The 13590-nt window shown below is 23.3% G+C and overlaps 11 protein-coding genes across 11 annotated transcripts in view; 3 read left to right on the top strand and 8 right to left on the bottom strand.

The window, feature by feature from the left end:
* Phum_PHUM347970 (F-box and wd40 domain protein, putative) overlaps positions 1-207 on the bottom strand; it is a gene marked incomplete at both ends in the record, with an annotated part of 2022 nt that extends 1815 nt beyond the window's left edge. Inside the window, one exon of the mRNA XM_002427789.1 lies at positions 99-207. Coding sequence (XP_002427834.1) covers positions 99-207 — 109 coding nt within the window. The remainder of the gene's footprint in view (positions 1-98) is intronic.
* A 747-nt stretch (positions 208-954) lies between these two features.
* Positions 955-1931, top strand: Phum_PHUM348080 (protein cornichon, putative; the record flags this gene model as incomplete). The annotated part of the gene is made up of 5 exons (XM_002427790.1): positions 955-1035; positions 1306-1374; positions 1467-1579; positions 1675-1818; positions 1901-1931. The coding sequence occupies 5 exons, from the start codon at positions 955-957 to the stop codon at positions 1929-1931; spliced, it is 438 nt and encodes a 145-aa protein (XP_002427835.1).
* A 586-nt stretch (positions 1932-2517) lies between these two features.
* On the bottom strand, positions 2518-3879 carry Phum_PHUM348090 (uncharacterized protein; the record flags this gene model as incomplete). Its single annotated transcript, XM_002427791.1, has 5 exons — positions 2518-2526; positions 3065-3214; positions 3289-3409; positions 3516-3646; positions 3736-3879. 5 exons carry the CDS (start codon positions 3877-3879, stop codon positions 2518-2520), a joined length of 555 nt encoding a protein of 184 aa, XP_002427836.1.
* A 61-nt stretch (positions 3880-3940) lies between these two features.
* On the bottom strand, positions 3941-4474 carry Phum_PHUM348100 (uncharacterized protein; the record flags this gene model as incomplete). The annotated part of the gene is made up of 2 exons (XM_002427792.1): positions 3941-4208; positions 4416-4474. 2 exons carry the CDS (start codon positions 4472-4474, stop codon positions 3941-3943), a joined length of 327 nt encoding a protein of 108 aa, XP_002427837.1.
* Positions 4475-4570: 96 nt separating this feature from the next.
* On the bottom strand, positions 4571-4910 carry Phum_PHUM348110 (uncharacterized protein; the record flags this gene model as incomplete). Its single annotated transcript, XM_002427793.1, has 3 exons — positions 4571-4708; positions 4757-4822; positions 4848-4910. 3 exons carry the CDS (start codon positions 4908-4910, stop codon positions 4571-4573), a joined length of 267 nt encoding a protein of 88 aa, XP_002427838.1.
* Positions 4911-6104: 1194 nt separating this feature from the next.
* Phum_PHUM348120 (uncharacterized protein) lies at positions 6105-6448 on the bottom strand (the record flags this gene model as incomplete). Its single annotated transcript, XM_002427794.1, has 2 exons — positions 6105-6276; positions 6354-6448. The coding sequence occupies 2 exons, from the start codon at positions 6446-6448 to the stop codon at positions 6105-6107; spliced, it is 267 nt and encodes an 88-aa protein (XP_002427839.1).
* Positions 6449-6804: 356 nt separating this feature from the next.
* Phum_PHUM348130 (uncharacterized protein) lies at positions 6805-7428 on the bottom strand (the record flags this gene model as incomplete). The annotated part of the gene is made up of 3 exons (XM_002427795.1): positions 6805-7091; positions 7189-7377; positions 7416-7428. 3 exons carry the CDS (start codon positions 7426-7428, stop codon positions 6805-6807), a joined length of 489 nt encoding a protein of 162 aa, XP_002427840.1.
* A 64-nt stretch (positions 7429-7492) lies between these two features.
* Phum_PHUM348140 (uncharacterized protein) lies at positions 7493-9270 on the bottom strand (the record flags this gene model as incomplete). Its single annotated transcript, XM_002427796.1, has 4 exons — positions 7493-7678; positions 7740-7889; positions 8943-9020; positions 9208-9270. 4 exons carry the CDS (start codon positions 9268-9270, stop codon positions 7493-7495), a joined length of 477 nt encoding a protein of 158 aa, XP_002427841.1.
* A 464-nt stretch (positions 9271-9734) lies between these two features.
* Positions 9735-10756, bottom strand: Phum_PHUM348150 (uncharacterized protein; the record flags this gene model as incomplete). The annotated part of the gene is made up of 2 exons (XM_002427797.1): positions 9735-9796; positions 10078-10756. The coding sequence occupies 2 exons, from the start codon at positions 10754-10756 to the stop codon at positions 9735-9737; spliced, it is 741 nt and encodes a 246-aa protein (XP_002427842.1).
* Positions 10757-11344: 588 nt separating this feature from the next.
* On the top strand, positions 11345-12325 carry Phum_PHUM348160 (Glia maturation factor beta, putative; the record flags this gene model as incomplete). Its single annotated transcript, XM_002427798.1, has 4 exons — positions 11345-11347; positions 11575-11671; positions 11758-11940; positions 12231-12325. The coding sequence occupies 4 exons, from the start codon at positions 11345-11347 to the stop codon at positions 12323-12325; spliced, it is 378 nt and encodes a 125-aa protein (XP_002427843.1).
* Positions 12326-12899: 574 nt separating this feature from the next.
* Phum_PHUM348170 (uncharacterized protein) overlaps positions 12900-13590 on the top strand; it is a gene marked incomplete at both ends in the record, with an annotated part of 1673 nt that continues 982 nt past the window's right edge. Inside the window, 3 exons of the mRNA XM_002427799.1 lie at positions 12900-12937; positions 13039-13244; positions 13315-13475. Coding sequence (XP_002427844.1) covers positions 12900-12937; positions 13039-13244; positions 13315-13475 — 405 coding nt within the window. The remainder of the gene's footprint in view (positions 12938-13038; positions 13245-13314; positions 13476-13590) is intronic.

Raw genomic sequence — 13590 nt, forward strand, 5'->3', positions numbered from 1 at the left:
TGATTGAAAGGGATATTTATAATTCCATCTTTTAGCGACAAAAATTTTCCAAAAGTTTTTATCGTTTAATATTTCATTAAATCTTTTGCAAACTAGACTAAGTGAAAATATTAAATCCCTTACGTGAAGAAGGGAACAAATATGAATGAATATTTCCGTGGGTAAAATATAAAGGGGAGAAAATTCCATTTCCTCATTTTCAGACATTTTTCAAAGTCGAAAAAATAATGTTTTATATACAAAAAAAAAAAAAAAAACAAATTATTTTTAATTTTTTATTTCATTAATAATACAAAAATATTTTCTTTTTATAATCCCTTCTTATTTATAATTTTTCTTTGGTTTCATAGATATAATAAACATAGACACTTAACTTTTTTTTTTTTTTTTTTAAAAAAAAAAAAAGGGATAAAACAATTAAATATTAATTTTTTAAACTTTATTTATAACTTTACCTTTTGATATTTTTTAATTCTTCATGAAAGTTTTTCCTCTTTTTCTTTTTTTTTCTTGTTAAATAAAATACAGAGAACATTAGTTTTATAATGTAATTAAACAATTGCAAATATTAGTTGGATTTTTTTTGTTGTTGTTGCAAAATAAAACTTCTTTCAATTAAATCTTTTAAAATAATTTTGCGTAAAAAATAAAAAAAAATGATAATTCTTACAGTTAATTTTGTATTTTTCTCCATTTAATTTGTAAAATTTAAAATAAAAAAAAAAAGCATTTTCACTTACAACTTACGGTTACTTATTTCAGTTCACTATCTCTATGGTTTTTTTTTTCCCCCAATGATTTTTAAAACATCTGTGATATCGATGTAAATTTCAGTTTATTCATAGTATAAGAATTGTTTTTTTTTTTTTTTTCTAGGTACGAAATAAAAGGAAAAATATTTTAAGATATTAGTGTACTTATTATCAGTATTTTATAAATTGTGTACATTGTAAAATGGTTTTTACATTTGTAGCTTTTGCTTACATAGTTGCTTTAATTATTGATGCAGTTTTAATTTTTTTTGCTATTTATCATGTAAGTAACCAGTAACCTAATCTGGTAATTTTATTTTTAGGAAATAAATGGTTTTAATATTTTTTAAAGTAAAAAAAAAAAAAATTCATCAGTCTCTCTCTTTGCTAAATAATGTAAATTTTAAGATCATTACTGCGATCGGTACCAACTTTTTTTAATTTGCATGGCAAGAAAAGGTAATTTTTTGTGTGTGAGCTTTTTTATAAACAGCCATTGAAAACTAATATAAAATAATATTTATTAACATAAACATCATTTTTACTGTTTCAGGTAATTGCTTTTGATGAGCTTAAAACAGATTGCAAACATCCTATAGAACAATGTGATAGCCTGAATCCTGTAAGTATATTCGATTACAATTATTATTGATGAAGGAAACTTTGTTGTATTACTTACATTATTTATTTATTTATTTTTTTTTTTGTTCATAGTTAGTATTGCCAGAATATGCTTTACACATATTTTTTAATTTACTATTTTTGACATCAGGAGAGTGGTTTTCTTTAATAATCAATGTACCATTGATTGCATACCATTTAAACAGGTACAAACATTTGTTATAACATATTATTTAATCTAAATCATATAAAAATATTCTACCTGAAAACTAATTTAAGAATTTTAAATTATTATACTTAGGTATATGACAAGACCTGTAATGTCGGGACCAGGCCTTTACGATGCAACAACAATAATGAATTCCGATATTTTAAGCAAATGCCAAAGAGAGGGATGGATTAAATTGGGATTTTATCTTTTATCATTTTTTTACTACTTATATGGGTAAGAAAAAAATATTCCTTATTTATTTTATTTATTTAATGTTTTCCATTGCATATCATGATATTTTTTTTTTTTATTTTAGAATGATATATTCTCTTATATCCACCAGTTAAATGTATTTTAAACTTGTATTTATTAAATGAAGCCCATAGAAGAATTATAATAATTTATTAGAATACTTATATATTTAATGAGTGAAGTCAATAATAATAATAATAATGCTTATTATTTTTAATGTTTTTTTTCTAAAAAAAAAAGAAAGAAAAGAAATACTATTGATTGACAATACCTTTTTAAAAATTTGAATATTACTTTTTAATATGAAGTGATTGTATACTCTAGTTCAATATTTATTTTTTAAATTTTTTTAAAGTGTTGTTATAAAGTGAATATTCAAATTAAAAAACACAAATGTTTGTACTGTGATTGTTGTATTGGTTTTACTATTAATATAAATGCCTAAAAATTAAGCATTTAAAAATGTCTAAACTTTATTTTAGCTTTTTATGGTTTGAAATCGAATTGAAATAATTATTATTTTGCCACAAATTATACTCGATTTAATTATTTTATTTGTGACCAGTATTTTACAACATCTTAATTGTCTACGATAAGAATATGTTGTAGTTTAAATGTTATCAATTTGTATTAATTGAAATAATATTTAAAAAAAATCCCAAAATATTTCCAATAGATTTACTACCAAAGCTAATAATAAAAAGATAATGATAAAGCCAATTAAAGTTAATTAACAATACATTTGTAATTTTTACATAAAAATAAATTATTTTGATTAATATTTATCCGTATTTTTTTTTTTTTTTTAAACATTTCCTAAAGATAAATTATTTTTAATGTGTGACGTATAGATTTTTATTAATCCAATAATCTTGTTTAGTATATGATAAAGGAGATAAGATGTCACATTTTCACCGAAATAAATAATAATTAAATTCAAAATTTAAAAAAAGAAAAAAAAAATTATAATTTTGATATTTTTATTCCTTATCAAATTCATCATTTTATTTTTTTTCCTTATAAAAATTTAAAAAATATTCATCAGATTATATATTAATTATTAGAGGAATTCATTAAATTTAATATTATTTGAAGTAATACAAATCTCGATTTCATTGAACAACTCTTCATTGTTCAATTTTAAGTTTCGCTAGAAAAAATAATATAAATTACTGAAAATTTAATGATTATAAATAAATAATATAGAAAAATAATAATGATAATGAACCTTTTTGGCTTCTAAAAAGCAGTTTTTCAACATATCGAAACGTTTCAATAAACCATTAACTAATGCTAAATATCCCCAAGTTTCTGCGTCAGCATTATCTAAATAATTGGCTTCACAGAAAGCTAATTCAGCATTGTCATGTTCTCCTAACTAAAATTTTAACAAGTAGTCAAAAAAAAAAAAAAAATTGATCGAAAAATAATTAAAAGAAAATATTTTCTAACCCTCAAACACGCGATTCCGAATCCCTTCCACATTCGAGGAGTGGGCAATTGTTTACATCCGTTAAAAAATGTTTTTTTCGCGCACGAAAATTTTTTTGTGAGTAAATAATAATTTCCCATCCTGTAAAATTAACGTTATTTTCCACACCGGGGAATACCATCAACGAATGATTGTTATTTTTAAAAAATTATACCCCGAAAATGAGAAAAAGTTAATATCACATTACCTCAATTGTATGAGATGAACATTTTTTGGCTGACTATAAGATTCTAATACATATTCATAACAAGCCATTGCGTTAATGTGATCTTCAAGTTTATAATAACAATGACCCATTAAACTCCATAAATAAACATCCTGAAAAAAATTTTTTTTTTTTATATTAATTTTTAATGTTTTACAGACGATTTAAGTAAAATTATTAATAAAAGGTATTAAAAAGGTACCTTTCCATGTTCTTTTACAATCATTTCCAATTGATAAATGGCTTCATTGTAGAGACCTTGATGGTAATGAGCAACAGCAAGGTAATATTGATAATAAGAACATAAAATCCCATTTTTTTTTAATAAATCATCAGATAAAGCCATCGATGCAAACTAATTAAAAAAGTTTTTTTTCTTTTTAAATAAAAATATTATTAATTAACTTTCATGATTTAAGATATTGTTTTTCTACAACCTCAATTAAGCCCAATTTAAAGAATACAATTGCAGCTCTGATATTAATATTATTCGATGGGCAAAATGTCGTGCTCCAACTTAATGGCTCCGTCCAACTAATTCCATTAATAAAAGTTTTAACTCCACAGCTGTTATTCCCTAAAAGTATGTGGTCATCCGGATATGGATAATGCTTGAATTGAAATCCATCTCGATTCATTTCCGATTTAGTTGATTTTAGGTTTGCTGTTGAAAAACTTTTGTATTTTTTTACTTTTTCATATTCAAGCTTGTTACCTAATAATAATAAATATTTTTTTTTTTTTTTCGGTAAAAATTAAATTATAATAAAGTAATGATAAAATAACTTGCTCATGAGAAAAGTAAAATCCGATCCTTCGTAATTTTTATTTGTCGAATAAAAAAAATAAAAAGCTTTCCATCCTTCGGCATAATTCGGATACCTCGTCAATAAATATTGAAATGTTAATTCTGCTACGCTTATTTTTCCCAATTTTCCCATCAATAATCCGTATAATAATAACCTGGTATAAAAAAAAAAAATTTAAATTTAAGATGAAAGGAATCAAATCCCGATTGGTTTTTATTTTTTCTTAACTTACCCTATTTGATGATTAATGTCGAGGGTGAGAGTTTCCCTTAAAGCTTCAAGTGCTGTATCAAAATCATTTATTTTAATACAAAAAACTGCAAAGTCCAACCACAAATCAGGTTCGCTTTTATTTCTAGATATATTCTGTTTTAAAAAAACAAGTAAATTTTATTAATAATCATGGTCACATACAAAACTAGTAACGAATTCCCACAGGAAATCGTAACGAAAAACCCCAAGCCCAAAGTGTTTTTGAAACTAAAAAATAGATTGTATTTCATACCAGTAAAATATATTGTTTTGCTAATGGAAGATCATCCTCGGCCATTGCTTCTTCAGCAAACATTTGCAAGTCGATCGCATTATAATTAAAATGTAAATCATAATTAGCTCCGAAAACAATTTTATTTGTAATTTTATGCAACTCATGAATGAGATTTGTATAAATTTCTGGAAATATTTCCTAAAATAAAAGATTGATTGTTTTTTTTTTAAAATTAATCCATATATCATTATACTATACTGAATTCAGTTTTAATTAAATTATTATTATTATAATTACTTTATAATTATTAAGGTCTCCATATTTTTCGTAAATGTAAGATGTAACTTTTGATTCAAGGCAAGATATGAGTCTATCAAAACTTTCTCGATTTCTTAAAAAGTCATAGAAATTAAATTTTGCCTTTTGACCATCGTTTGGATAATTTTTTTTAACATGCATAAAGGAAGTATATTCTTGAACCATCAAACAAATTATATTCTATTAAAAAAAAAAGTAAATGATTATAAGATTAAAGGATATTTTTAAAATGAAAATATTACAAATTAAAAACTCACCTGTAAAACATGTTCAAAATTTTTTTTAGCCACTTCAAAATTCAACATTTTGTTAGGTATTTTTCCTTTTAAACACAAATAAGAATTCAAACTGAAAATCAAATACATTTAAGTATTTCTATTGTAAATAAAAAAGGTGAAAAATAAAAATTCTTACTCTTTTAATAATTGGTCTTCATTTTTTCGACGAACAAAAGATTTCCAAAATTCTATTTCCACAATAACAAACGTTGGTGCTTTATATTTAGTAAAAATAGGTTGACCATAGTTATCGTTTTTATTCTGTAAAAGTTTTTTTTTAAAAAAAAAAAAAAAAATCTATCAATTCTCTTTTTTTTTAAATTTTATGTAAAATTTTAAATGTTTTTAAAGTTTTTAATTAGATGACTTAAAATTATAAAAAAAAAAAAAAAATAACCTCAAGTTCTGCAGACATTTTTTGTGAATCTTCCTTCGTTTTAGATGCATTTCCAGTTGGAGGTTGTAAATTAAATGAAATAAAATCGGTTCCAAATTTTTCAATTAGCTCAGACTGACTATATGAATATAATTGACAAGCCGTTCTGACTTTAGATACTGAAATAAAGTTTTCATTATAAAGATTGATTACTTTTAATTATAATTTAATATTAATTTTTTTAAAATAATGATTAACAAATATGAATATATAAAAAATACTTGATTCGTATTTATGTTATTCTCAATTACCTCCCGGATAAAGCAATGCAGAAATATTTAAAAATCCAATAAAATGTTCAAAATTAACAGTTGTACCGGAAGTTGCAACAGATTTTGATTTTTTTTCCGATTTTGCAGATTTATGTTGATTTCCTTTATTAGAAATGAATATTTCAATAGGCCAAACGTGATATCTAAAAAATAATTAATGATTCAAATATAAAAATCGTATATGAAAAATTTAAAAATTGATTATAGTTTGAATATTCACCTGAGCAATTTTGAATAAAACAAATTGTTATCAGCTTTGTTGATTAAACACCGGGTAAATGTGTTCCATTCAATTTTCAAACGTTTTTTGTTCATTTCTTTTTGTATATTAACAGTTGGCGGCAAAGAACTTATCACATCGGAACCAGAGTTATTTATTCTAAAAAAGAAAAATAATTATTAAAAAACTTTCATAATTATTATCTTTTATATTAGTTAAATTAAAGTATTAAATACAAAACTGAAAATTAGATCTTCCTCCGAAACCAGGAGCATTTAAAAGATTAAACCACTTTTTCCTGGAATCTAATTCGCTTCTTGAAGTTACAACTCCATTGGAAAAAGTAATGTTTTTTTTCTGAAAGAGTAAAAAAATTTTAAAAATTATTTTTATAAAATAAAAAAGGTCAAAGACAAGGTTATGAAGAATAAATAAACAATCGAAGAAAAGATTATTTGAAATCATCATATAATTGGTTACCAACATCACCAAAGATAGGCACAAGTATAGCAGCTTCAGCTGAAGTTCCTTCATTTAAATAATCAGGTGCATTATATACTGATTCCACAGTTATTCCCAAAATATTATAGCCATCATTCAAATTATTAAAAACGGATTGATTATCTTCAATTGATGCAACAACTCTTAGTATTGGAAGCTTATTCCAGCTTACTAGTTCTTTACTGGACACATTTCTTCCTTTTTCTACCACAAGGCTTTCTCGAATTGATTTTTGACCTGTTCAATAAAACAATTATCTGTTTATCTTATTTATTTAATTATTTAAAAAATTATGAAAATTAATGTTAATAATTAATTTTTAATTTGAATTTACCTAATAAAAGATTAATCAAATCTAAATTACAAACTCCCATAATATTTTGTAAAGCATGAACTGATACTGATGCTCTTGAAACAGTAGCTTTTGAAGCTTTTGAAGCTTTCGAAGCTTTTTTTCTTTCATCTCTATCCGTTTTGGGAGTATTAGGATGACCGGATATTCCATAAGGAGTATAATCGAAAACTGTAACTAATATTATTAAAAAATTTTATTTTATCTACCAGTAGTTTTCATCCTTATTATTAATTAATATCAACCCATCATTGTTTATTATTAAATTGAAAACATTTGGTTTTTTTTACAAACATAAGATTGGATTGCACATAATGTTATCTATGTATTTGTTATCAGCGTTTTCGGAACTAATATTTCCAACAAGATTTACTTCTACTGTACTCGATTCAACTTTTAATTTATCTGTTTGACCTATAACTTCTCCCTTGAATTCCATTTTAACCATTAATTCTCTTACTTTACACATGTCCTGAATTTTAAAACACAATTAATTCATTTATATTAAATTATATTATTTATAGTATACTTACAACATTTTCTAAACTCTCAATTGTTAAAGTAATATTAATATTGTTTGGAGTAGGAGAAATATTGTCTTCAAGCTTTTCATATTCTGAACATATCTTTTGAATTTCATTTATTGAATTGCTTTCGTTTGAGTTTTCTGAAATTGGTTGTGCCTAAGAAAACCATAAAAAACTTTTTTCTTTCATGAATTTAATATTTTTTTAAAAAATAAGTCAAATTATAAAAATTACGAACAAAATAAAATTAAAAAAAGTTTTTTTTTTCGGAGGGAAATTTCCTTTGCTACTGTTAATAACAATAAATTAATAATTACTGTAAGAAATATTAAGTTTATGAAAAGTAATAAATTATTGCTTATTTAAGTTTGATAATCAATATAAAATAAATTAACTTGATTTTTAAACTTACCATTATCTGTTTTTTTTTTTTAGAAATAATTATTATTTCTTTTCGGCAAGTAAATAGTTAATCCATCCAATAATTGTTTTTTCCTTACCAACTATTGAAATTAAAAATTCAAAATTTTTTTTGCTAAAAATTCAAAAATAAAAAGAAGTAGATAGAAATAAATCAATTATTATTATTATTACTAATTGATATTAGCAAAAATAATATTCATTCTTTTTTTTTCTATTAAACTACTAAATAAAATTTAAATATGATTAAAAAAAAATACTATATTATAAATATATATTAGGAAAAGTGAAGTATATAATACCAAGAAAAAAATTTTTTTTTTTTATAAAAAAAATTTCACATTTAATTTATATATTTGTTTAATTATTACCTATTTTTTAAATTATGTTATTGCATCATTTAAATTTTATAAAAAATTGTGTAAGAAAGCTCTAACATGAAAAAAAAAAAATGATAAATAAAAACTTATAATTTGTTTTAAGCAATTTTTTCTAGAAAACTGTACAATTTTTTAATTTTAAATTTCATAAACCTTTTCTTATGTTTTATAAAAATTCTGTCATTTATAATAACTTATGTAATTTGAAGGAAAAACTTGGGAAAATCATTGTTGCTAATTTTGAAGTGTTAATGCATCAGGAAGAAAACTTTACTCTAATTTAAAACTCTGAAGAGAAACTGAAAAAAAATCATAGTGTAAATTTTAAAATTGAATAAATTGTTTTGTTTACTATAAATTACTTGAAAAGTTTGCACAAAGAAAAATTAATAATAACTGATATACTTACCGGAATTGAATCCTCAGTCGGCAGATGAGTTGGAGATTGAATTTTACTATTTTGAGAATCTAATGGCTCTCGAATTATCTATAAATTATTAATAATTATAATTAAAAACTTGTCATACCATTGAAAATTATAATTTTTTTTACATGAATTCCTCAATTTTTAAACATTTTATAATGCATCATTATATATATAATTCCCTTCCAATATTTAATTAGTTATAATTTTCTTATCTAATTGAGTTAATTTATAAATTTAATTTTAATACTTTATACTTTTCAAAGTGCTTAAAAAAACTGTTAAAAGAAATTTCTTTTGGTTTTTTTGGCATTTGTCACAGTGATTTACATAAATACTTCTATTTGGCTGATCAGAGTTAAGCAAATAAAAGGATAAATTATATAAAAGCCTTGTAAAAATTAGATTAAAAGATGTCGCTGATGTTTATTGAATTTACCACCTAGGATTTCAAATTTTTGCTTCATATCAATGATTACATTACCATTCATTCAATTTTTAAAAAGCAATATTTGTATTCATTAGAAAATTTTACTTTGTCTAAAATAAAAAAAAAATACCTTTTGACCTTCCTTGGTATGTGGGTTTCTGCATCCTCTACATTTACAATCTAAACATGCCTTTGAATCAACATAACAAGGACACCTAGAAAAAATAATGTAAATTAAAATAATTTATTTATTTTTTGATAATTTTGAAAAACTAGATCATACTATAGTACAAACACAAGTGTTAAAAAATTTTCATTAAAAAACCTTATTAATTTATATTATGTGCCTACCTTTGTCCGCAGCATGTTAATTTTCCTGGACTTGCTGTTGCATTACCACATCTGCAGCCTAATTTTTTTTTTTTCGAGTTTACTTTTCCACTATTATTAATATTTCCGGCTACAGAACAGTTATTATTATTACAATTATTATTATTACTGCTTTTTATGTCATACCTAAATGACCTTCCTCGTCCTTTATAGCCTTTTCTATGAACTGTTTTTTTATAAGAAGTCCCCTATTCAATCCAAACCAATTAAAAATTAATCAATGAAAATAACTTTTAATAAATAATTAAAATTATATACTCAAAAATTATTAATTTACCTTTAAAAGTCTTAAATTCTCACAATTTTCCATTTCATTTTTATGAACCATGGCTTTTCTTTTAATAACCATTTTATTTCCATTCCCAGCATATGATACTGAATAAATGGATGAACCATTAGATATAGGAATATCATCTTCAACTACAGTTTCTGTATCATTGTTTGATCCATTAGACTGAACAACTGTTTGAGTAGAAGCACTGGCATATATACAGGGTAATATACTATATGCAGATTTAGATAAACCAGTATTGCTTTTGTATTCATCTTCAAAACCAGCTCCTTCTTGAATTAATTCAATAATGTTTGCAACGCTAGAATCTCCAATAGATAATGAAGTGTTGCTTTTACAAATTAACTTATATGTAGAAGAGTTAATAATATATTCACAAAGTTTTTTATAACACTGTAATAAAATTCGTAACTGAACGTTTTGAATGTATTTATCATAATCTTTACACCAACTGCAGGATGGTTTAAGCTTTTTTTTCCCACCAATACAAGTTCTACAAACATGATGTTGACAGTTGGTTTCAGTGGGAGTAAAGGGTTCTATAAGCAAATTACCACAAACAGTACATGACAAAGACTGTCTTAAATACGGAATTAGTCTGTATAAATCAGAACAACACCCGGGATCTTCTGAATCTACTTGTAAAACTAAACGACATGTAGATACGTATAAACTAGTAGCATTCATTCTAAAAATCAATATTTTTAATTTTAATCCTTAAAACTTATTGCTTAAAAAAAAAAAATGATTTTAAAACACCGTGTTAAAATTTGTTTACACATAAACGTGTATGTTTAAAATTTTATTTTTATGTATTCATAAAAAATAAATGTATGTTTGAAGTTAAATCACTTTTAAAATATTTACATAAGTTGGTAAAATTGTTTTAAAACGTTCAACATAAAAAACCGGGGAAAAAAAATTTAAATTGCAAATTTAAAATAAGGCAATTTTTAAAATGATAAACATTAAATGTAATTGTTATAATTCCTTTATTTTCCACGTAGTTTAAAAATTAACCCTTTTCTTTGCTTGTAAATTTTGATAAATTCTCAATTATGAAATCGTTCGAATGAAGTAGTGGAAGCAGGGAAAATAACATTTGTATTTTGTGCTGCCATTATCAGCTTAGCCATTCTTAGCTTTGAATTATTATGCTGTAATTGTCAATAAATTTTTTTAAATGCAAACAAAAAGTTGCTCTCTATTTACAAAGACTAATTTTTTTTAATACAAATATTTTCGGCCAGTAAAGTTGCATTTATAGACTTAGTAATGGTAATTAAAATGAATTTTATATCTATGAATTAAAAGGGTTGGGCTCCTTTAAATGTCAAATCATTATTTTTTCAAAATTCACATTAATTTTTTTTTTTTTTTTTCAATAATATTTTAATTCATCATAATTATAATTCCATATATTTATTTTTTCAAATTGCAAACAAATATAAAAAGTAACAAATGCTTTAAATGTCTTACATTATTAACAATTTATTATTTTTTAGTCTGGACATGTCAAAGTTTGTGACATCAAAGATGATGTAAAAGATGCATTAAAAAAATTTAGATTTCGTAAAAATGAAAATAATGCTGCCTTAATATGTAAGTGTATTTTTTTTTTGATTATGTTTAAAATTGTTTTGCAAATATTTATTAAAAAAAAAAAAATTTTTTTTTTTTGTTTATAGTAAAAGTAGATCGTGAAAAACAAGAAATATGTATTGATGAAATTTTAGAGGATATTAGCATTGATGAGTTGAGAGAATCTTTACCTAGTCATCAACCTAGGTACATAGTATACAGCTATAAAATGACGCACAATGATGGTCGAATATCATACCCTATGTGTTTTATATATTTTACACCTAGAGGTAAGTAAATTTGCTATGTAATTACTTTTAGATTTTAAAATTTTCATGTTTTGTAACTGTACTTTTTTATGAATTATGAAAATTATGACTAATTTTATAAATTTTGAATGAATTTCTAAAATTTTTTAAATGCCAATAATAATTTACTTGAGGATATACATGATTTTAAATAATATCGATTATGAATATCATTACATTATTTTACCAGGCAGTTTAAATATTTTATTTTTAATATCACTATTACAGATAGTCAAATGGAACTTCAATTATGTATGCTGGAACAAAGTTAGCTCTCCAAAAAGAAGCCGATTTAACGAGGGTTTATGAAATTAGGGAACTTGATGAATTAACTGAAGATTGGCTTCAAGAAAAATTAAGCAAATAATTTTTTTAAAATGATGTATTTCATACAAAACAACATCATGACAAATCTTCTTATTTAATACTTTAAAAGAAAATATTATTATTTATTATTTGAAATTAATTAAGATTTATAAGACAAATAAAATTTTACATATAAAAACAAATTATTTTTTATTATCCTTTTTATTTCAGTACATATTTTGAAAACTGAAATTTAAATTATTATAATTTATTAATAAATTTATTAATTTATTTTAAAAAGAAAAAACTTTTTGCCCTAAAATTTTTTTTTTTTTACACTTTTGTGAAACTGAAGTTGAGATTGAAAAAAATGTAAACGCAAACTTTTTTAAATAATTATACATGAAAAATTTAGAAATTTTATAGTACAATAGATAAGATCAAATTTTCTAACATGTGTAATCCAATTCTGAAATACACAACTTATTAATGAATCCTGAATAATAATAATGACAGCACTTAAAAACGTGGAAATAGAATTCCATTGTTGATTTTCGGATGCATTTAAAGAGAACTTAAAGTATAATTTCGGTCACTTAACTTGTGAATAAAAACATTTGTTTTTTATTTTAATTATGGAAAACGATATTCTAGATATTTTAGAGGACCTAGGGTTGGTGAAATAATTAGGATTAAATATTTGCGATTAGTGAAAGTTATAAATGATAAGCTTTTTCGGCAAACTGATAATTTTAATTTTTTTTTTTTTTTAAGTTATAAAGGAGAGTTGTTGGTAGGTACAAACTTAGAGGAAGCCGTGAATGATGGAGTTAAAAATAAAGAATTTACTAAATTAGTTGAATGGATTTGCAAAGAATTAAAATTTCTTTGCAAGTTAGAAGAAACTGTTAACTCAATTGACTCTGAAGATGAAAGCAGTTCTTTTCTCTTAGAATTGAGTAGTTTTTTGAAGGAATTAGGTTCGATATTGTATTTATTGCTTATTACTTGCTGAAAATTTTGAAAGTATTAGAAATGTAATATTTTCAGGTTGTTGTTATACTTCACTACTCGAGGGCCATTTAAGCGAAAGACTTAATAGTAAACAAAAAAGATTACTATTATTGGATTACTTACTTACTGAATTAATGGCTGCTAGAATGATAAGAAGTAATAAACCACATTTAAATAAAGGACTTGAACTTAAGTTGGTTAGAAAACTGTTTTTTTTTGAAAAATTTTAAAATGAATCTTACTATTTGAGTTTTTAAAGTGTGTATATGTATATGTATTCATCATTATGTTACAGGAAGAAACATCGACTGC

Source organism: Pediculus humanus, genomic scaffold (assembly GCF_000006295.1).
Source record: "Pediculus humanus corporis 1103172107761 genomic scaffold, whole genome shotgun sequence".
Taxonomy (NCBI): domain Eukaryota; kingdom Metazoa; phylum Arthropoda; class Insecta; order Psocodea; family Pediculidae; genus Pediculus; species Pediculus humanus.